General features: G+C 30.2%; 4 protein-coding genes, 1 non-coding gene and 2 pseudogenes across 7 annotated transcripts; 1 reads left to right on the forward strand and 6 right to left on the reverse strand.

Annotated features, from left to right (window-relative positions):
- The first annotated feature begins 3,941 nt into the window (after positions 1-3,941).
- LOC107920544 (heat stress transcription factor A-8) lies at positions 3,942-8,034 on the forward strand. 3 transcript variants are annotated; one of them, XM_016850300.2, is made up of 3 exons: positions 3,953-4,275; positions 5,796-6,783; positions 7,478-8,034. In XM_016850300.2, exons 1-2 carry the CDS (start codon positions 4,057-4,059, stop codon positions 6,777-6,779), a joined length of 1,203 nt encoding a protein of 400 aa, XP_016705789.1. In that variant the 5' UTR covers positions 3,953-4,056; the 3' UTR covers positions 6,780-6,783; positions 7,478-8,034. The 3 variants fall into 3 exon arrangements, with proteins under 3 accessions (XP_016705787.1, XP_016705789.1, XP_016705788.1); XM_016850299.2 differs by lacking the exon at positions 7,478-8,034 and adding an exon at positions 6,881-7,010; XM_016850298.2 differs by lacking the exon at positions 7,478-8,034 and having other exon boundaries at positions 3,942-4,275; positions 5,796-7,010.
- On the reverse strand, positions 7,447-9,415 carry LOC107920545 (vacuolar iron transporter 1). The gene is made up of 4 exons (XM_016850301.2): positions 9,039-9,415; positions 8,824-8,909; positions 8,603-8,717; positions 7,447-7,884 (listed from the first exon to the last, which is right to left on the reverse strand). The coding sequence occupies exons 1-4, from the start codon at positions 9,281-9,283 to the stop codon at positions 7,587-7,589; spliced, it is 744 nt and encodes a 247-aa protein (XP_016705790.1). The 5' UTR covers positions 9,284-9,415; the 3' UTR covers positions 7,447-7,586.
- A 2,881-nt stretch (positions 9,416-12,296) lies between these two features.
- On the reverse strand, positions 12,297-14,397 carry LOC107918638 (small nuclear ribonucleoprotein Sm D2). Its single transcript, XM_016848228.2, has 6 exons — positions 14,247-14,397; positions 13,203-13,259; positions 13,060-13,078; positions 12,876-12,953; positions 12,689-12,793; positions 12,297-12,604 (listed from the first exon to the last, which is right to left on the reverse strand). Exons 2-6 carry the CDS (start codon positions 13,205-13,207, stop codon positions 12,488-12,490), a joined length of 324 nt encoding a protein of 107 aa, XP_016703717.1. The 5' UTR covers positions 13,208-13,259; positions 14,247-14,397; the 3' UTR covers positions 12,297-12,487.
- Positions 13,700-13,784, reverse strand: LOC121226027 (uncharacterized; annotated as a pseudogene).
- LOC121226026 (uncharacterized) lies at positions 13,908-13,994 on the reverse strand (annotated as a pseudogene).
- Positions 14,059-14,152, reverse strand: LOC121226025 (small nucleolar RNA Z159/U59). The gene has a single exon (XR_005923924.1). It is a non-coding gene; the product is annotated as a small nucleolar RNA Z159/U59 (small nucleolar RNA).
- A 2,954-nt stretch (positions 14,398-17,351) lies between the features above and the next one.
- LOC107918696 (protein RGF1 INDUCIBLE TRANSCRIPTION FACTOR 1) lies at positions 17,352-19,577 on the reverse strand. The gene is made up of 4 exons (XM_016848283.2): positions 19,303-19,577; positions 18,499-18,759; positions 18,016-18,174; positions 17,352-17,936 (listed from the first exon to the last, which is right to left on the reverse strand). Exons 1-4 carry the CDS (start codon positions 19,303-19,305, stop codon positions 17,694-17,696), a joined length of 666 nt encoding a protein of 221 aa, XP_016703772.1. The 5' UTR covers positions 19,306-19,577; the 3' UTR covers positions 17,352-17,693.
- Between the last annotated feature and the right edge of the window lie 2,475 nt (positions 19,578-22,052).

Consider the following 22,052-nt stretch of genomic DNA (forward strand, 5'->3'; position numbering starts at 1 on the left):
TCGCAATCCAGTAAGTTAGGATACAATCTTTCCCGAGAATCATGAATGCCAAATATTTTGGAAATTTGTAAAAATATGATGATTTTAATGCTTCGATAAAACCAAAATATATTTCTCAAAAGGTATGTTAAAAGTTAATGTATAATATGAAACGCAACTTTAATTTCAAACATATATGAATAAATATTTACAAATATATATACAAGTACAATTTACAAGTAAATTTGCAAACAAAAAGAAAGAATGAAATTCATCTAACCAAAAAAACTAGTAAAAAATGCATGTATATATGTATATGAAAATCATGAAAATAAAATAAAGATAAAATAAATGTATATGTGTATATATTTACAAAATAAAAAATGTATAAGTGTATGTATTGGTAAATTATGAAAATACATATATATATATATATATTAAAATATTTTCATATGTACAATATGTATAAAATAATAGAATATATATAGAACAGTAAAAAATGTTTTTTAAAAAAATGTATATATACGTACGAATTATAAAACATGGAAAATATATGAACATTATAAAATATAAATGTATATATATGTATATAAAATTATGAGAATAAAACAATAACGAAATATATCAAAAATATATATATGTATATGCATTAAAACATTTAACATATAAAGTACATATTATATAGTATATATGCATGCGTATGTATATATAGTAGTAATAATAATAATAACAACAACAAATGGGGACTAAATCAAAATTAAACAGACTTTTAGGGTCAAAAATTAAAAAAACAAAAGGTCCAAATTAAATTGCGCCTGAAAGGGGAAGGACCAAAGAAATAAATATCCCCGCGCTGGCCAAACGGCGCCGTTCTAGTGGTTGCAGGCACATGGCCCCTGGACCAAATTGAAGCAGGAAAGAAATTTCGATGCTGAATTGAAAATACATGAAATGACTGTATCAAAATCAAATAAAAAACGGGGGACCAAATGCGTAAATTCCCCATCTAGGGCCAGAACGCGCGGACCCTGTTGCGGGTCGGGTCGACGCGCGGGTCTGGCCCCTTTCAAAACGGCGTCGTTTGGTCTGTTATAAAACCCAAAAATAAAAAATAAAAAATAAAAAACAGTTTATATTAAAACACCAAACAACCATTGCCTTCTCTGCTAGGGTTTTTCAATTTTCCTATTGTCGCCGCCGCTAGGCCGACCTTTGGCCTCCGTCGACGCCTCGATCTCCAATCACGATGGAGAGGAGCACCAACTCAGCGATCTCGGTGAAAAGGTAGGTCTGTCCCTTTTCTTTCCTTTATATTTTGAGCAAAAGTAAAAAAAGAAAAAACAAATAATCTAAAAGAAAATTGACACCGAACAGAATAGAAAAACACCTTTTAAAAATTTCTTTCAATTTCTTTCTCTCTTTGTTTCTTTTCTTGTCTTTTACACTCCCCCCTTTTTTACAGATTTTTCACGGCTTTAAATAGCCGAAAATCATAGGAAAAACAATCAAAATCAAATCCCTATTTTTTCTATTATTCCCTATTATTTCTCTTGTTGCGTGGTAGTTTCTGTTGTGGTTGCAGGAGCGCGCTTGGAGAAGAATGTGTACGACGCGCGTGTAGCGGTGGGTGCGACGTGCGGGAGCGAGGGGCACGATATGCGGGGGTGGTTGCGGCTTGCGGCGGCTAGAGAGGGGAGGCTACCTAGGGTTTCTGAAAATTTTTTTGTTTGGGTTAAGGTTTGAAAATTGGCTGTTGGGCCTGTTATTGGGATATTTGGGCATTAGACGAGTTTAGGCCTGCTATTAAAAAAACTGAAATTGTCTGCTTTGTTTTTGTTTGGGCTCGGGCAATTTGGGCTTGTACAAGCATCATTATAGTTTACTCAAAATTTCATTAACTTCACATAAAATCTCTTAACTCTATTATCAAAATTTACCAAATAATAATCCTTTCCAATAATATAATATAATTAATTTATTAAATTTATATAAATATAGATATTAATTATAAATTTATAACACAATAAATATGCTCTTTGTTTCACTGAAAATAGCTTCCGGAAAATGATTTCTGAAAAATTACTTACTTTTCTGGAAAAGCTAATATTTTTTGATGTTTGGATGAATCTGTGTAAAATATTTTCTTTTGTTTGGCAGGTTCTTTAAAAATATTTCATAAAAGTCGTTTTCAATTAAACAAACATACATTTGAGATTTTTTTTTATTTTTTCATTGTTTAATTAAGTTTATTTTATATCTATAATTTTATATTTTACATTGTTTTTACATATATTAAAAATATTTTGTTAAATTTAAGTTCATTGCAACGATTATTTTTTAGTTACATGACTACCAACTGAGTATTTTTTTTATTTGAAAATGTGACATTAACAAAATTGACAACAAAAAAAATCAACAATGTCAGCAGTTGGACTTGATTTTCAAATCTGGAAAGTAGATGGACTAAATTCTTGAAAATAAAAGTACAGAAACTAAATTGCAAATTTGTGAAGAGTATATAGACTTATGACATATTTTAACTTTTATACTACAAAACATTTATTATTAATATATTTATAATTGTAATAAATATTTAGTATTAAAATATTAATATTGATATTTTCAATAATATGTGAATAATATTATTTAAAATTATTATTTTTAAAATTTACTATTAAAATAAAATTTAAATATTAAATAATTTATTAAAAATAATAAATTATATTAATTATATTAATAATTTATTATATGACTAAATATAAATAATTAAATATGTATATTTAATAATATTAAAAATTTAATATTTTATATTAATATTTTAAATATTTTAAAAATAAAAATAAATTTTATTATCAATATAATAATATTAAACTTGATTTAAGTTAATTTTTATATAAAAGTAAAATTATTTACTGAAGAGCTCTTTTCCGGAAAATGACTTACGCTTTTTAGAAAGGTAAGTCATTTTACAAGGAAAAAAGCTTATTTTCCGTTGACCTGTAAGTCATTTTCTATTGACCAAGCTGTTTTCTGTGAAACAAACACAGGAAAATGCAAAAAAAAATTCCGTAAAACCTTTTACATGTAAACAAACGGACCCTAAATTGCATGTTAAAATTAAAGATGTTTATGGGTCAAGCCCTAAGTATGATATTAATATACTTTATGTTTCCTCAACCAGGACCGACCCACAATATAAGCCTAAAATTTTTCTCAAGTCTATTTTAGTCTCGTCTATTTTTTAAATTTTTTAAAAGATACTTATATTATTTTAATTTAATATGTTTTTATTTATTGAAATTTTTTATATAGTCATCTTAATATTATTTTAATATTTATATTAGAGTGATATTATATATTTAGTATAAATTTTTTTAATGTGTTATAAATTACATAATATATAAAAAATATCATAATATAAAATATTATAAACTTAAAAATAGCCTGGGCTTGGGCCTTGAATGTTTAAGTCTAAACTCGACCCATATTTTAAATGGGCCTAATTTTTTTGTTCAAATTTATTTTCCAAGCCTAATTTTTTTATTCAAACCTTTCCAAATTTCAAGTGGGTATTCGGACCTAAATGGGTAGCCCAACCGATAAACAAATTTAGTTAAAATATACTATTAGTCTTTATACTTTTATCCTTATCTTAAAAATTCATTCACTTTAAAAATTTTAGTTGAATCATCATTCTGACAAAAAAATTTTAACTTAATATATTTATTTTTCATCAATTATAGGCCACATAATATAAAGTTGATAAATTTTAAACTAGAAAAAGTAAAACAATTTAATTTTTAACTTTTAAAGGACAGATTAAATTTCGAATTTTATTAAAGTAGAGGGACTAATAGTACATTTTGACCAAAGCGAAGTAGCTAACAATTTCCAAACTTCACGCGGTTGAACGGCCAGAAGCGAAGCAAAGAAAATCCATATAATTTCCCCATTTTTACTACAATTTCCAGTTTACCCTTCTCATGCCTTTACCAAAGAGTTGCACTATAAAAATGAAATTGCTCACACTATTCTAAATATCAAATTTCTTTACTTTTTTTTAATTAAAATTCAATTATGGTGAAACCGAGTGAAAATGGGTCTCAGTCTATAGCACCTTTTCTAAAAAAATGTTACGAAATGGTAGATGATGAGTCTACTGATGCGATAATTTCATGGAGTCAAAATAATGATAGTTTTATAATTTGGGATATGACTGAATTTTCAGTTCATTTGCTCCCTAAGTTCTTCAAGCACAGCAATTTCTCCTCTTTCATCAGGCAACTCAATATTTATGTGAGTCCCCCCTGCTTCTTTTTAATGGGTATCTTACTTTCTCAAGAAAACATGTCAGAATTGGGGGGGGGGGGGGTTGGTGTTTGAGTTTGGATTTTGGACTTTTAAATTGGGTTTTGAGTGTTTTCTTTTTATGTCCGTTGTGTTCTTGTTTTCTTGTTGAAGCAAGTCTTTCCTATTCTTATGCTGGAATTTTCTTTTGATGATTTGTGTTTTCTTTTTTTTTGTTGCTTAGGTTTGTTGTTAAATTGCTTTTTTATTAGTTGTGTGTTTTGTTTAATTCTTGTGAGAGCTTGGTTGTGGTGTTCAAGTTGCAGTTACTGGGAATTTAAGTTTTTGAGTGTAAATTCATAGAGGATTGTTGCTTGTTTTCAATTTCTAATATATAGGAATAAACTAGAAAGGAATATTTGCTAGCACTAGCAGCATTTCTGGGTAATTTTTATGACTCAATTTTGCTTCAATGGTGAGGTAATTATTAGTTTGAATTTTGCCAAACTAGAAAAGGCTAAAATGGTATTGACTTAGTTTCTTTATTTTGTAATGTTGAGACAAACAAAGTAGAACTAAGTTTTGCTAGACAAGTCATTTGATTTTGATGGGATGTGGTTCAGTTCAATTGAAATTGCAGTGTAAAATTTCTTTATGGTAGCAATGAAATTAGGGTTAGTAAAGAAAGAAGTACGGGAAATGGAAAATTATTTGCTGTAGAATGTTGAAAGAAATGATAATTAAGCATATTCCACAATATGCATTTCTCCATTTTGATGCTTACTATATTTTCTAATTTAAAAATAAAGAGAAGAAAATAACTAATTATTTTGTATCATTAGGCCAATATTAGTAGGCTCAAATTCATTAGAGACAGTCTACTGATTGACAGTGGCTAAATTTTGGAGCCCTTTCAATCCTGTCAAAAAAGTATGTGGGGGTGAAAATGTTGGTGGAGTTAGGAGACTGTAACACCATTTATGGTTATCCTCTATGTTACTCGGGATATTGGAATATTCCTGACATAGATATGTTCAAGTTTTACAATGTCCAGATATGCATCAGATACAGGCTCTGATTAACATAGGTTACCTTTTTTACTAAATTTCTTAGAATTGGCAAAATCTAAATCTTGTCTAATATCCTTTAAGTTAAATTTTGGAAAAATTGTTGAAATTAATTGGACTGCTGTTTTGTTATCAGTCACTCACTCTCTCTTTTCCTACTCATTTCGGCACTTATTTGTTTTAGCACAATGAAATGATTAATTCACCGGACTGTCTCATACAATTTTAATGATTTATTGCTTCTTGCTTACATTGGAGGTGTATAAGGTATTTCTGCATGTTTGTTCTACCTTTTCCATTTTGATTTTGTACTTCATTGCCGGGTAGAAGAGCGGCAGAAGCAAATTCTTATCTTTGGCTTTTTTTTTAATGCTAGTATTTAGAAGGTACTCATAATGCTTGGATTTTTTGTTTGAACTGTTAATTCATTGAAAACGTTAGTAACCCTAAAGTTTTTTCCAGGGTTTTAGAAAAATTGATACAGACCGTTGGGAATTTGCAAATGATGGATTTGTCAGAGGTCAAAAGGACTTGCTTAAGAATATAGCTAGACGGAAACACTCCCCGGGATCTGAGCAGCGTAAACCATTGCAGCAGCAGCCACTACAGCAGCTGGAGAACACTGTTGGATCACGCGAAAACAATGAAAACACTGCACTGTGGAAGGAAGTTGAGAATTTGAAGACTGATAAAAATGCTCTGATGCAGGAATTGGTTAAACTTACGCAGTTCCAGGAAACTGCAGACAGTAAGGTTCTTCTCTTGAAGGAACGTCTTCAAGGAATGGAGAAAAGTCAGCAGCAGTTGTTATCCTTCTTAATAATGGCTATGCAGAGCCCCGGCTTTTTGGTCCAACTGATTCAACCAAAAGAAAATAATTGGTGCATGGCTGAACCAAGCAATATGCTAGAACAAGTTACAGAAGATGGTGAACCAATTGCTTCTGACAATATGATAGTAAGGTATCAGCCGCCAGTGGATGGAACATCAAAACCGGTACTCGCACCAGTGGTAGATTGCGAAAATCCTCATGAATCTGATAACTCTTCAGATGGAACAAAAGATTTTTGGATGAATATTGATTTCGTGAAAGTGCTTATGGATGAAAGTCATACACCTTTCATTCCCCCAGATTTACACGATGATGGTGCGTGGGAAAAACTTCTTTTAGGCAACACCTTTCTAGAGAATAATGACGATGGAAATCAAGATAAACAAATCCCCATGAACTCTGGTATGGACATGGAGGTAACAGATTCCGAAACCCATTCTGAAAAGTCTTGTAGTTTTGAACAGTTACTAAAAAATATGGGGAAATCCCAGAACCTAGAGATTGAACCACTTGTAAATGGATCACCATTAGAGAAATCTCCAGACTTGGAACTTCTAACAGACCAAATGGGCCATTTGACTTCCAAGAGTACTAAACCGCACCGAACTCCATAGAAAGGTACTCTTGGAAACCTTTTGGCAGAATGCCTATCCTATATCCAATTTATATGCATTTATATTCTTCTTTTCATTACACTATATCTAAATACATGCAGCACGATCTTCACAAAATGGCTGCCTAGCAATATATAGAACAACCAGTGAGTAATGGAGGATGATATATGGTAGTTTACCTTTGTTTATGCCAAGTAGTTGTAGCTATCAAAATGAAGTTATCATTTTAAACTTGTTGTTCCATTTCTAAGTTATTTATAAACATAGGTTAGATATAATCCTTAAACAATCTCTAGTATTCATCATAATACCAATTATGTATTTGCCTGAGAATATCTGTCTATAGAATCCCTAATTGTTATTCGGTAAGTGATAGGGAATCTTCTATCCCCATATAAGTGAATCAATATGGGACCGTTATACGTTCCTCCCTTTATTTTACTTTTTGTTTTTGTCCTTTTGCTTATTCACTTATATGGGGATAGAAGATTCCTTTTCGGTATTCAAAAGGTATATCTTCTGAAAATAAAGAAAATAATATTGAGACGTGCTCCAGAAACATAATAATAAATACATTGAATCTTTTGCAAATTAGTTTGTTATATAATTTAGATAAATATATAATATCTTACACATGTATGAATGCGGATTGGCAGACACTTGTTCATGTCGAAATGGTGATTTACTCATTCGTACAGGTAAAAGGAGAGAATTACATGAAGATCTGAGATTTTAATCTAAATACCAACATGAAAAATATTAAAGGAAACCCATATTTTCAGTTCTTAAGAACAATGCATAAAACTTCTAGGGATGGATAACCTTAGCTATGCCAAAAGCAGCAGCAGATGCAATGGCACCAATGAGAGCAGTTTGGAATGCGTTTTTTACCGGTTTGTTGCCGGTGAAGTAACCTTTGGCGTAGCCGAAGATGAGGAGTGCAGCAATGGTGATGACCACTGATGCAATCACCGCATCCTGGGCTCTTGGAATGAACATGTAAGGAAGGAGTGGCACCAATCCACCCAATATGTAAGAAACGGCAATGTTGAATGCGCTTTGTAATGCTCTTCGTGGATCTGGCTTCTCTAACCCCAGCTCAAACCTGCATATGTTTACAGCAGTGTTTTACCAAATATGTTGGATTTTATGAAAACAATGGGTTCCATCAATATCCAGCAAAATGTTCTAAAAGAATAAATCTATACATGATTCCACTCCCATTGAAGGAGGGAATGATTGTGTGTTGAAAATATATGGAAATCTTTGTTTGTAACCAAAAAGAAGAGTTTTTTTTTAGAAGGAAAAAAAAAAAAAAGGCCCCCGAAGTAGCATGCCAGAACCTGTTCCAGTCTGAAGCCGGCCACATGGGGGCACTTTCTGAAAAAGGAGAAAAGAGCATTGATCCGAATATTTCAAAAAGCAAATTTGGCATTTTGCTCCACTTTTGGAGAGTGAGAAAAGGGCCACACATTCACTTAATTCGTCAAACACTATTCACTATTGATTATTCACAATCTGTCTAAAGTCATTCCCATAGATACAAACACTTGATTTCATCAGCCCGAGGCGGTGGGGTGTCAAAGAGTCAAAATCCCAACTCAACTGTGTAGTCCTTTTTATGTCTTTTGAGTTTTGAGTTTTCATTAGCCGATGGCCAGGAATTGCTTAAATCATGGATTCCACCCGTGAAGCAAGACATTGGTTCAACCCTTAAACTGGAATCAAAGGTTCTCTATTTACAACATCGAATTTTTATCATTACAAGTCTAAGCAATGAAAGTATGGTAATAAATACAAGCATCCGTGATAAGCAAACTTACTTCATCATGAAATCAAGCCAAGCTTGAGGCCTTTTTCTTAGGGCATTCACCACAGGTGCATATTCATGTGGCTCTACCCCATACTCTGCTAGTATTTCAGCCACCTCAGCAGCCTCTGCATTTTCAGCCACGACACAATTTGCGACACTCAAATGAATCTCAATCCTTAAGTAACTTAATCAAATTACTTTAAAAAAAATTATAAAAAATTTAATTATTACCAACATCAGGCACATTGATAATTTCTTCTTCCTCTCTTTTCAATTCCCTCGTGTAATGATCGGCTTCACTTTTAGCCGCAAGATACCTGCAGAAATGGAAAAACCTACGTAAAATCCTAATAATAACTTTCACTCTTTTTCTTGCAGTTTCTTAGTAGCCAAACAGTACCCATTTTCTAACTTATCAAAACAATGAGAAGTATATACAGAGTTACCCGCCAAGTCCCATAGAGATGGCTCCAGCGGCAACCTCAGCGATACCAGCGGTAATAACAATGGAAGAAGAGGCATTGGCGCCAGACAATCCGGCGGCAAGAGCAAAGGGCACAGTTAAACCATCGGAGACGCCGATGATGATGTCGCGGACGACCTCTCCGGCGGTGAAGTGTTTTTCCTTGTGGTGATTGAGAAGGGTTTGCTTCTCGGGTTCAATGGTAGCTCTGCTGTTTTGAGCAGCCATGCTTTTTGGTAAGTACTCGAAATGATGAACTGGGATGGGGAGTCGTAGAGAAATACGAGCGGTGTGTGTTTTATATATAAATCCGTACCAAAATGGGAACAACGTTTGTGCTTCTTTGGCAAGTGTTCACATATTCCAAAATTGTCTACTTTTTTACTAATATTATTATTGTCCACTCTTGGAATTTGTGGTTATGAGTACAGGTTTTACTTTTTTTTAATAATCTCGCTACATGCGGTATTTAAAATTATTCATAGTCTCTTTCTAACTCATAAATATGAGCATAACATACTTCAACACATTCGAATCTATATCTTTCTGCATTAACAATAACTTTCATGCCAATTAAACTAAGACTCAATCGACATTTTGAGGTTTTATTTTACAAAAATAAATGCATAAAAATACAAGCCCAACTCTGATTATACGTAAATTTGAATCATGGCTTAGCTGACATCATTATTATTACAGCAATCTAATTGCATTTTAACTCAAATCTCTTCTAATTAGTTAGTTTGGGAGTTTCATTTTAGTCGCCCAAATATTAAAGCTCTAATGACGATTAACTATACACACCACATCATGTTTACAATTTCTTTTTTTGTCACTCAACTTTTAGTTTATTTTCATTTTGGTCACCCAAAAATACATTTTCTTAAGTGCTGATTTTGGTAAAATAATCAATGATTAAAGTGAAAAAGTGGTAGAAACTAAAATAATAACCAAAAATTGTCAAATTGTACTTGTTTATCTTGTTGTTGAAAAGTACAAATTTGTGTTTTAAAATATAAAATTTTAAATATTAAGATTCAAAATTATAGCAACAAACCGGTTGACATGATCAATGAATAAAAAATTTTCAACAATTTATTTAATTTATTTTTATATTTTGGAATTATTTTCAATAATTATCAATGAAAAGATTATTTTTAATAGTTGTCTACGAAACTCAAATTTCTTTTAACTATATATATGATGTTGAATATGTCGTGCTAAGCTAAAACTAGGGAAAAAATCATTACAATTAATTAAATTGATTAATTTTATGTTCCATGCCAAACAAAACTCATAAATTTTTTTATTACTTATTCATCTCGTGATGATATTTTCTTTTACTTTAAGCTTAGCATGGAAGAATAGAGATTAAATAATCAAAAGAAATTTAAGTTTCATAGACAATTATTAAATACAAGTTACTTGAGTTGATTTCGTTGATTTTAAAATTTAAATGGAGATTTAATTAATTAATTTTAATATTATAGTAACAAACCGGTTGATATTATCAATGGATTAAAACATTTCAACAATTTATTCGATTTATTTTGATGTTTTAAAATTTAAATTTTTAATATTAAAAAAATTAAAATATTCAGCAATGGGATAAACAAAGTACAAATTAAAATTTTGTGTGAATTATTTTAGTTTCTATCACATTTTCGCTTTAATTTCTGATTTTTTTTACCCTAATCAATACTTAAAAATATATATTTTGGGTGACCCATATAAAAATGTAAACATGATGTGGTATGTATAGTTAACCGTTGTTAGAGATTTAACATTTGGATGATTAAAATGAAAGCACCCTGACCAAATTGCAATGATTTTATTTTGAGTGGCCAAAATGAAAGTGTCCTAAAAATTGGATGACCCACGAAAGAATTTACCCTAAAAAAACCTCCGATATTACAGGGTAAATTCTATCATATGTCCCCCTTTGACTATCCTTTCTCTAATGTAGTATTGGTGCCAACTTATTCAGTGTCTCTTTTTGCAAGGTAATTGACTGCCTGCAATTTGCAATGACAAAGAGGCTTTTACTCCTAATGGTGCTTTGGTTTTGGTAGCTCTTCATTGTTCGTAAAGTGGAGATTCCCCAATGGAAGGTGATGGAACCACAAAGTTTTTTTTATTTAATTGTCAATTCAGTGTTTGTTTTATTGACATCGGCACTGTTGTCAATGCAGGAAGACATGAATTTCAGTACATTGAAACATATTATCATCCGATTTAAGAGGAGGGAATGGGGGCTATGGGTAGTTCTAGACATTGTATCAAAAAGAGAAGATATGATAAAAATTTATTGAAGTCATTTTTTTTTTAAATATTGTTCTGATCATATATGCTTTTATTGACACAATACTTAAAACTACCCATAGCTTCTCCTCAACACATAAATAGAAAGATAATGTGCTTCAATGTTCTCAAACTCACATCTTCCTACATTAACAATAATGTTTATGCTAATTGAGCTAACACTCAATCAAACAATTAAAGTCATATTTGCATACAAATTTATATGGATATGCACATAAAATGGAAGTTTATTTTTGCATATATATAATATACTTATTATTTGAACAAAAAGCTATATGTACTTGAAAAATCTTGAAAATAAGATGAAAATATAGGTTGAGCAAAATCCGATTTAATTCAAAGTTTTAAATTAAATAATTCGATTTGAAAACATAAACGCTTAATTCAAAATTTGAATTAAACAATTTAAGTTAATCGAGTTATTCACATCAGTTAGAATAAAAAATCAAAATTTTCAATTCAACTCAAATATGAATTACACAGTTCGAGTTATCCGAAAATCCAAATAAAAAAAGACAAGATTACATCGTTTTAATAAAAATTTACCTTTTATAAAATTAAAAGTTAAAAAATAAAACTACATCGTTTTGACCTATCAAGTTAAAAGGCAAAATCATTATATTGTTTATGTAGATAAATAATCTTGTACTTCATTTACTAGTTAAATAATTAATCTATGTAAACGCAAGATTGAATATGAATAATAAAATCCGTCAACCCAACTCGATTTGATACAAAAAAATTTCAAATCAAATTTAATTGCTAAAATAAAATTCATCTACTCGACTAATATGAAATCGAATACTCATCCCTACTGAAATATAATTAATTTTCCAACTTAGAAAAATTGAAAGCTTATTTCATAAGAAGCGTAATTCGACATATTTATTTTAATATATAAAAACATTTTTCTAGATAATTATCAAAATAAGTCTGCATAGAGTTTCTATAAAAGTAAATATAATCAGTAAATTTACAAACCAAACTACTACTCAATATAGATACAGTACTTTGAGCAAATCAAATGCAGTGCCGTTGGTGGTTTAAATAGCATTTCCCTGGTTGAATACATAAACCCTACAAAAGTTTCATAACATAAGAGCACCAAATTTACTTGGGATTTCTTAGAACAATTATAACAGAATCTCCCCTAAGGAACATCTTACTGATGAATCTGTCCTTGTTAACTGGTAGTGCCTTTTTCTTGCCTTTCCCGGTCTTCGGTACCTATACCGTAATAGAGAATCGATTTAACCTCTGTATTTGATTGTAATAAGATGAAGGCAAACAAAAGGAGGAAAGAAAAACAACCTCAGTCCACATTTCCCTGACATTTTCCAGAACCATGTTGCAGTGGCGATCGAATGCTCTCACTCGGCCGAGAAGCTTTTTGTTGTTGCGACAGTTGATAAGAACCTGTTTCCATAACGCTAATTTCAGCTCTAGATAAAGCACATTTACAAGTATTGCTAGGGGGTACGGAAGATGGGCTTATTACCTGAGTGTTATTTTTAACACTCATCATCAAAACAGACAGCGGTCCAGTGTTAAATTCCTCTTCCTCATTCTTTGTAGTCTGCAGGTAGATAAGCAACAAGAGATGAATGTCAGCAAAGATTCATACAAGAAATGCATTCTTTTTGTTTGAATGGAGGGGGAAAACTGCAGTTATGACAACTTACATCTTCTTCCATTGGCCGACTGCAAAAAGAGAAGCAAACAAAGGAGAGGGTTAGTATACAATCTACGAAATGCAGCAAGCAACTTTTTAATGCTACTAAATGAACACGGCAAAGGAAAGAAAAAAGGATAAACCAATTAGTACCTCATTCTCAAATACAGAAGTCTTTAGCGATATCTCTCAGTAAACCTAACACAAAACCTGCAAAAAGTATGCAAATTCCATTAAAAAAATCAAGAAACTCTTACTACACTAGAAAATGGAAATTTTTTCTATGCTTATGTAACCACATGAATGATAGATTTGTCAAAATATTTGTAGAAAAAGAAAATGCATATCTACACAAGAACTACAAAAATTGCCCAATTGAAAATTACAATATTATGGCTTCACTGTAAATTGCCCAATGAACACAAACAAACAGAGTATTTGTCAAAATCTATGCAAAATCTATTCACATGAATACTCAGACTTGGGTGTGAGTATTTGGACAGAGTATGTTAAAAGATCATATCTCCAAACCCATGTCCGGATAGGAGTTAGACATTGGTGTCCAAAACAGGTATTTCAAGAAAATCAGAATTAGGGCAACATAAGAGAAAAATGTATCAAAATACAATCTATATTGAAAAATCTTCTGAAACTCTTCAGCTCAGGTCTCCATAAAATTTCAGCATTTATTAGCTCAGGAGAACGAAAGTTTTTATATTAAACATCATCAGAGTGACAGAAGACCTTCAAATGCCTAATACCGTAAAGGTCAGTTGTAAGCTATAGTAATAACCAAAATGCAAAACAAATTCTTTTCCTAAATCTAATTGAAGAACAAATTGTAGCTAATTCATATCAACCTCTTCAGTTCAGGTCTCCAGAAATTTTCCGCATGGATTTTCTCGGAAGAACGAAAGTTTCTTATTTTCAATCATCCTCAGAGGCAAAAATGATACAAAAATGGCGAACACAAATATGACAGTAAATAGCAAAAAACAAAAACTACAATGTCTCTTCAGCTCAGGTCTCCATATAGAAATTCCGCACAGATTTTTTCCCTCAGAAGAACGAAAGTTTTTCAAATTTAAATCATCATTAGAGACATTTTTTCCTATCGATAGAAAACTGAAAACCTAAACAGCAAAAAAGATATCCATGAGAAAGTAAGGTTAAGTAAAGAGAAGAGCGGAGATTTACCTGATTGGCACCTTGACCGATGAGATCTGATTTCAAACGAAGCACAGTGGAGAGCCGTTTTATAGAGACTCCTCCGGCGACCAAAAGAAAAACCCAAATGTTCGCTTCAAATTAGGGTTTTTGTTGTTGGGCCTGAAACTTCTATTTAGTTACTATTAGGGTTTGAATATTTGGGCTATATAGTTTCTTTATTTTATGGGCTTACGCCTTTCAGGTAATCAATTTCCTTTTGCAGTGCAATCTAATTATCAATTATCTAATGATGAAAAATACACAAATATTAATACCTAATAGGATTTTTTTTAAACTTTATTTAAAAAATTAAAAATAATTTATGTCAAATTAATTTATTTTATTGTATTTATTAATTTCATTATAAGTTCTGATAATATCTGTTTTTTTTTTACCTAATACCTTACTCAAACCCACATCTTTCTGCATTAACAACAATACTTATATTAATCGAGTTAAGACTCAATCAACTAAATAAAATTATTATTTATTGCGATAAATAGTTAAAATGTTAATTATTATTAATAAATAAGATATAATCCAAAAAATTGAAGATGGGGACAGTCTCAAATCACAATGATGGAGCAGACACCTTTGAAATGAGAAGATAATATAACACAAAATAAACAATGATTACAGAGAATTGTGGGGATTCATTCGCCCACCACCTTTTCATTTATCATGTTTTCCATTAAAATGATAATTTACTCAACTATTATTATAATTATTATTATTTTCATATTTATCTACTCCTTTAATTTGGTGGAAAAACCCTTTTATATATATATATATATATATACTCTCACAAATTTTTTCTGCTTTTCTGTGTCTTTAAAATAAAAAGTTGAGCCTAATTTTCCCATAACACCCCATCAGGGTTGTGATTAAATTATATATTTTTACGGTAGTGAAAATATAATTTTATTATTTTAATAGTATATATTTTTATATTTTTAAAAGATTAAATCAATTTTATTATTACTTTTGAGAGCCAAAGTTCTATTTAATTATTATTAATTTAAAATTTTTTAAATTATAAAATGCCTAAAAGGAAATCCTGCTATCCCTCTGGCTCCACCCTTGCACTAAAAGTGTTCATGTGTTAGGTTTGAGTTAGGCTGAAGCATGATCTTAACTAACTTTATGCTTGTCCGACTTAAAATATGGGCCTAAAATCTTGCTCAAATTCGTCCTTATTTGTAAAAGGCTAATTCAAGCCCATTTTAAATCCCTATATTATTTTTTAAAATATTTATATTATATTATTTTAATATTTAATAACTTTATATAATTTTTATTTACTGAATTTTTTTATATAGTCATCTTAACATTATTTTAATGTTTACATTAGAGTAATAAAGTATTATAAACTTAAAAACGGGTCAGACTAGGCTAGAACCTTAAATGTTCAAGTCAAAGTCCGATCCCATATTTTTAAATAGGCCTATTTTTTTTTTTGTCGAAACCTATTTTTCGAACTTAATATTTTTACCTAAACCCTTCCAAATTTCGAACGAAACTTTAAACCTGGACAAATAATTAACACAAATTATTTAAAATTTGGAGTTAAAAGCTTAAGAGCAGTCTAACTACAAAGTGATGAAAAAAGAGAAGCAGAAAAGCCAAATATTTAGAATAGCAAAAGATGCATGCACGCCTAATAAAGACAACCCCAAACTATAGCATTAGCAACCCATTACTTGAGAGCCTCCCATGTTATTTTTGCAATATTCCATGTGTATAATCATTAATATATTTATATATTATGATTTAATTAAAAGTTTAGATTTCATAATTCATGTATTTCCATTGTTTTGTGTCATGTTATGCTCTCTATTATTTTTTAATTATTTTTTCTTCTAATGGTATCATGTGTCTAGAGTGTTCAAAAAAATCTCAAAAATAATATAATTAATTTTAATTTTAATAATTTGATTTGTTAGTGCATATTTTATAAATATATAAACTTTCAAGGACTAAAAAATAATAATTTTTGGATAAGGGCAATTGTAGTATTTAAGAAGCCTCAATGATTCATCCACCTTTATAGGGTTTGAAAGGAGGATTTCTCACAAGATTGGATGCTAGCCCTATTTCCTAAAAACCTATAGGGTTCAATCTCTAAACCACAATATATATATTGTGTTATACCAGGATATTTGGTATAATAAAGGTAGCTTTTCGATCAAGTTAAATTAAATGTGTTATCTTTCCTCATAAAAAAATAATTTTTCGATCAAGTCACTAATTTGAACATCAAATGTGTCTTGAAGTATAAGCTTTAGCACCCTATAATTTACTTTCATCTTGCAAGAATCTAAGAGTGTACCCAAACCTATCTCTAAATCCGATCCATCTTTATTGCGACTGATATATATATATATAACAAAACTGGGGAAATGCCCGTATCTTCTTAGGAGAAATATCAAAATACTTAATGTCAGTAATAGAAATAGTGACAGACAATTCCCTGCAAAAAACAATGTGGAAAAAGTATAGACTATGCCATGTGCAACATGCTTGCTGCTGCTGCTGCTGCTGTGCTCTCCCTCTATTTTTCACTTTATTTTCTTTCTTTTACCTCGTTCCTTGCTTGGTTCGTAGGATTCTCCCTTCCTCTCCATCCCTCACCCTTTTTTTCTGCTCTTTTTGTCTGCCACCTTCCTATCTATCCCATATTTTAAAAAAAAATTTTAAACAAGACATTGTTCCCATAATGTAAGAAGACTGAGGGTCCCAATTTTAAGATTTACAAAGCTTACCATACATCACCCCATTTACCTAAAACCGACGAAGATTGTAACAATGAACCAAATCTTTTTAAGGGAAAACCATCACTCAATGCCAACTCTATTACAAACATTCCCATCATATACTATTAGGCCCCCAATGTATTCAAGTTGTAGCTTGAAAAAGAAAAAAGAAGAATAAATGCTACAACTCAAACTTACCTTTATGGTATGTTTTACTAACAGTGCATAGAATTATATTAACCCTTGAAATAAATTTTATGATTATATGAAGGAAAATAGTGATTAAGGGTGTAATAAGGAATAATATACTATTGAAACCATGAAAAAAGAATGCCACCGAAAGAAGAACAAAATCATATAATAGATCCAATGAAATCTGTCAAAGGAGGGGTAGTTACAATAGGTCTTTGAAAACATTGTTATATGCATCCCATCAACTTCAATTCAATACCATTTTCACATGCTGTACAATCTCAACAAGAACCAAAACAAAAAAATATCAGTCTTTAATGGCATTGTGGGACTGCCTTTCTCAACCAACCCCAACTAAGTTCCAAAATGAGGGTCTAATCTTGAAGACCAACTTCAATTCATTGCCAAAAAAAAAATGTATGATTTGATCCAACTGTTAAAAGCTATTTTAAGTACCCTTTGTTGAGTATCTACCAAAACTCTTGAGTTATTAGCTGACTGGAGCTCTATGAGGAATGCCTTTCCTTTTCTTCACTCTTTTCCTAGGCTTTAACAGACTTTTGGTCACCCATGTCTTTGTCTCCTCAGAAACATCAGTTGATGAAAGAGATGATTGCTTTTCTTCTGTACTTATTTCGGGTGAATTTTTATTGTATTTCCATGAAACATGAGGGAATTCTCGTATCGGCAATTCGATTTTATCGGTTCGGTTTCCAGGCTGCATGGCTGAGACCTGAAACATTTGTTTATGATTCAGGTAAAAGGAAATGAGGGAATTCAAGTGGTGAAAAAATGGGGTTGAATTTGCATACCTTGCATGCGATAGAGCAAAATCTATTAGGAGGGTCTTGAAGGTATCTTCCACAAGCTTCGCAGGCAGCACCGGTTTTTGATTTCGTCGATGGTTTGGCATCTTTAGCTTGAGGCCGAGGGTTCAAATGTACAGCTTTTTCACCATTGATTTTGTATGTCTGGCAAACGATTAAAAATCATTACAGTAGTGTCATGAAACTATGTATCATATCAAATTGCTGGAAAAGTTTATCAAAAGAGAAAAAAAAGTGGCAATCAAAGCAATCATTTGGATGATTCTTCAAACATAATGATATGATTGAACAAGTAGTTTAATCAAAAACACATTATATATGGATCCTAATTAGTGATTTACCCCAAAAAAACAATCTTTTTGACCACATCTATGATACTACCAAAGCAATAAGGTCAATTGAATTCATTACAATTAGTATGAAAGTTTCATAATTAAAAGGCCAATAAGAGCATTGGAAAAGAAATACCTGAATTCTGGAACAATCAATATGTTTCTGCATATCTTGAAGGCGAACAACATCTTGATACACATATTTGCAGATCTGAAGTGAAAGATGTTGGCTATGAACCTTACAATGCCGGCAAAATTCGAGATTACAATCGATGCAGAACACATTTTTCTCGTTTTTCCTAAGGTCTTGATGATCAGCGCAAGGGACAAAGAACTCAGTTTGAAGAAGGGGAATAAGCCAATCTGTTTTATCCTTTAAGTATAATTCACAACCCACCTGCAATAACCAAATTCTAATTCAGTGGAATAATATTAAAAAAAGCTTGTAAAAGTCATGAACTTTCAAAGCTTCTAGATTTACAATTCATTCCAAGATTGTAGCTTTGATAACAAGTACTCTAAGCAATGGATGAATTCAATAGCAAGATTCAACATTTAACTGTGAATACACCAGAATGAGTATAATTCATAAAATATTACAACAAAAAATTGACAGAATTCTAATACAAGCTATTAAAAGATGTTGAATTCATGAAAGGTTAAAACGTTTTAACAAAATTAAATAAACCAAAGAGCCAATACAGGGTTGTTTTTTTTCTTTTTGTTTTAATGAGTAGAACAAAGCTCCCCAAAAGATAATAATATTTCCTTGTGTCATATAATTTTTTTTCCTGGGAAACAAACAGACCATTATAGCCAGATAACAACAAACACGAAAAAGAAAAACACGTACCCTTTATGCAACACTTGAGATTATGTTTAACAGAAAAAAAAATTGAAAGAGACAACCAACAGTTAGTGAAAGAAACCAAATTCTCACCATTTTCCTTTGCTTTGAATCCGATATATATGCTCTGATCAGTACGCCAAGGAATAACACTTTGCAAATTAGAATTTGGCAAGAAAGTTGAGAGAAAGTAATTCAAAAATAAAGGGAAAAAAAAAGAGAAGAAGAAGAAGAAGAGACAGTAAGAAGAGAAGCCTACAGAATGTGGAAAGAGCGATATAAAGGAATGTGCAGTAAAAAGATATTTAAAAAAATAAAATAAAAATGGAAAATTGAGAGAAAAAAATGGTATATTTGCTAAAGAAAATGAAGTGACCTACCCTAGGCGGGAAAGGTTAATAAAATCATTCTGATTAGTGAGTTAAAACTTGATCGGACGGCTGTTAATTTATTACATTTATTTTGCTTTAAACAAGTAATTTTGCTGGAAATTTTTGGATTATTTTCTTGAAATTATTATATAAAATAAATTTATGTTTTTTAATGAAATAATTTATTAAAAGATATTAATATTTAACTAAAAATGTGTGTGTTTTCTTTTTAAATAACTAATTATTATAATAAGTAAAAAAAAAGATAAATAAGTAAAAAAAAAGATAAATTATGGTAAAAGCACCTTATCAGGAGTGAAATTTTCAAAAGCTATTAATTAATTAATTAATTAATTAATTATACTTGATTTTTCGAAAATTCAAACCCAATAATATTAATTATTATCACTATCATTTATTTGTTATACTATGAATTAAGATCAAATTATTTCTCAATTAATAATATTTTCCAAATTTTGGGAAATAATTGAATTTCATTATTTCACAAAAAAATATCTCCTAATTTTTATTTTCAAATAATAATAATAAAGAGAAAAAGGGTTTTCCAGAATAAATTCGAAATTAATGTCAATTAAAGATTTTATATATAGTCTTTTGACATTCCTCTAATTGATTCTTGCAATAATTTTTAAAGTTAGATATATTATTTATAATGATATTATATTAAATGTAGCATAATTTTATTTTTTTTTCATTTCAGATTAATCGAAGTTCTCGCCTCGATCTTAATTTGATAGGACACTGACTCATCAAATAAAATCTGATGCGGAGAAAGTTTTTTTTTTTTTGAGTGTAGCATAAAATAATTGAACGAAGCATGAGAAAGATTCATACAATAATTTCTCCTCTTTTACGAGACAAAACTCAAATCAATTAAGACAATATTCCTAAAGAAAACCTAAATCAAGGTGTAATGAAATGACAACATAGTCCCTTAAAACTTGAAGAAATTTGACATTTAGTAGGGACATAATAAGAAATTGGGAGCCTTTATTTGCAATAAAAGAAGAAAGAAAAGGCTGTCCAATTCTTAAAAAGGAATTTTTTCCTAAATTTGCTCAGAAATTCTGAAAATGCAAATCTATGAACGAATGATATCTTACCAAAACCCTAGGTCAATTTTCAATTTATTATGAACTAATTAATTTCAGTATTTTTATAATGCAAAAGAGATCCTAATTTTGAGGATAAAATATATTAAATTTTAAATTTAAACTAATAATTTTTTTGTTTTTATATACTTTAATGGGTTTTTTTTTCCTTTATAGAGGTTAATCATTTTAACATCTTTGGATAAAATTAGTTTTCTCCAATATTGTAATTTTTAACATATTATAAATTTATAACTAACAATTTAAAAATATATTTTTTATACTATTTTAATTAATTTTATGCTCGCTTTCTACGAATGAATTTATTTCTTTGGGTACAAGTAATTACATCGTAATTATTAAATGGGAAAAGAGAGAATGAGTGACAAGCACAAAAATCGAACTTTAATCTTAATGTCAATTAATTTAAAATCACAAATTTTTCCAATATTTATTTCAGAATGGAAGTTGGAAGTGTTGGGTTTCTGTTACTTAGAAGAACTTTATTTTGTTTTATTGAGAAAAAAGAAAATCATAGTTGAGTTGAAACAAATATATTCCAAACCCCTAAAAGGTTAGTAAATTTGTCAAGTTATAATGGACTAATTTGATTGTCATTTTTGACTTATCATTTTTTATCACTATTGAGATCAAGACTCAAAAAAGTAGATGTATTTCACCAATGGGTGGAGTTGCCTTCAAGTTTATATGTAAATTACCTTATTGGTACAGGGTATTGATTGTTATCAATGCAAAACGACGTGAGCTTAAGTGTGTTGAAGTGTATTATCTTCTTATTTATAGGTTGGGGAGGGGTTATAGGTAGTTCTAAGTAGCGCGTCAAAAAAGAACAAATTTAGTCAGAACTTATAATAAAACTGTTCAAAAAAATGTATTCAGTAGATATCTACTCTTAAATTTAAATTATAAATAGAAATTCTTTTTGATAAATCATACCTCAACTTATACTCATATTTATCACATAATTCTTTGGAGTAATTATTATTGAGTATATACTAAATAATTGAACGAGACATAATTTCATTAATTAAAATAAAAAAACCCAAGTTAAAGTTCACTTTCTACCAAAATAAATCACCTAAAAATTGGATCCAAGCATGAACCCTTATTTTGAAATTCAAAAAAAAATCCAACCTACCTATAATTTAAATTTTAAAATGTGCTGATTAAATCTTTAAAGTATCGATATCATATCAATTAAGTCCTTCTTTTATTCAACACTAACTTGAGGGTTAAATATCAGTTCAAATCTGATGTAGACCACATTTAAAACACGTATATACAATTTTAAACTTGTGTTTACCTACTATATGAACAGTTTAAATTTGCCTATTAAAAG

This window comes from Gossypium hirsutum, chromosome D13 (genome assembly GCF_007990345.1).
Source record: "Gossypium hirsutum isolate 1008001.06 chromosome D13, Gossypium_hirsutum_v2.1, whole genome shotgun sequence".
In the NCBI taxonomy this organism is placed as follows: domain Eukaryota; kingdom Viridiplantae; phylum Streptophyta; class Magnoliopsida; order Malvales; family Malvaceae; genus Gossypium; species Gossypium hirsutum.

Coding starts and splice junctions, on each gene's coding strand:
- LOC107918638 (XM_016848228.2), bottom strand. Junction 12,794..12,875: donor GTGTTAAAAATAACACTCAG/GTAATAAGCCCA, acceptor TTATGGAAACAG/GTTCTTATCAACTGTCGCAA. Junction 12,605..12,688: donor TCAGGGAAATGTGGACTGAG/GTTGTTTTTCTT, acceptor ATTACGGTATAG/GTACCGAAGACCGGGAAAGG.
- LOC107920544 (XM_016850298.2), top strand. CDS start 4,057: ATGGTGAAACCGAGTGAAAATGGGTCTCAGTCTATAGCACCTTTTCTA. Junction 4,276..5,795: donor TCAGGCAACTCAATATTTAT/GTGAGTCCCCCC, acceptor AGTTTTTTCCAG/GGTTTTAGAAAAATTGATAC.
- LOC107918696 (XM_016848283.2), bottom strand. Junction 18,175..18,498: donor TTGATTGTTCCAGAATTCAG/GTATTTCTTTTC, acceptor ATCGTTTGCCAG/ACATACAAAATCAATGGTGA. Junction 17,937..18,015: donor TTTGCTCTATCGCATGCAAG/GTATGCAAATTC, acceptor CAAATGTTTCAG/GTCTCAGCCATGCAGCCTGG.
- LOC107920545 (XM_016850301.2), bottom strand. CDS start 9,283: ATGGCTGCTCAAAACAGCAGAGCTACCATTGAACCCGAGAAGCAAACC. Junction 8,910..9,038: donor ATCTCTATGGGACTTGGCGG/GTAACTCTGTAT, acceptor CCATTTCTGCAG/GTATCTTGCGGCTAAAAGTG. Junction 8,718..8,823: donor TATCAATGTGCCTGATGTTG/GTAATAATTAAA, acceptor CTGAAAATGCAG/AGGCTGCTGAGGTGGCTGAA.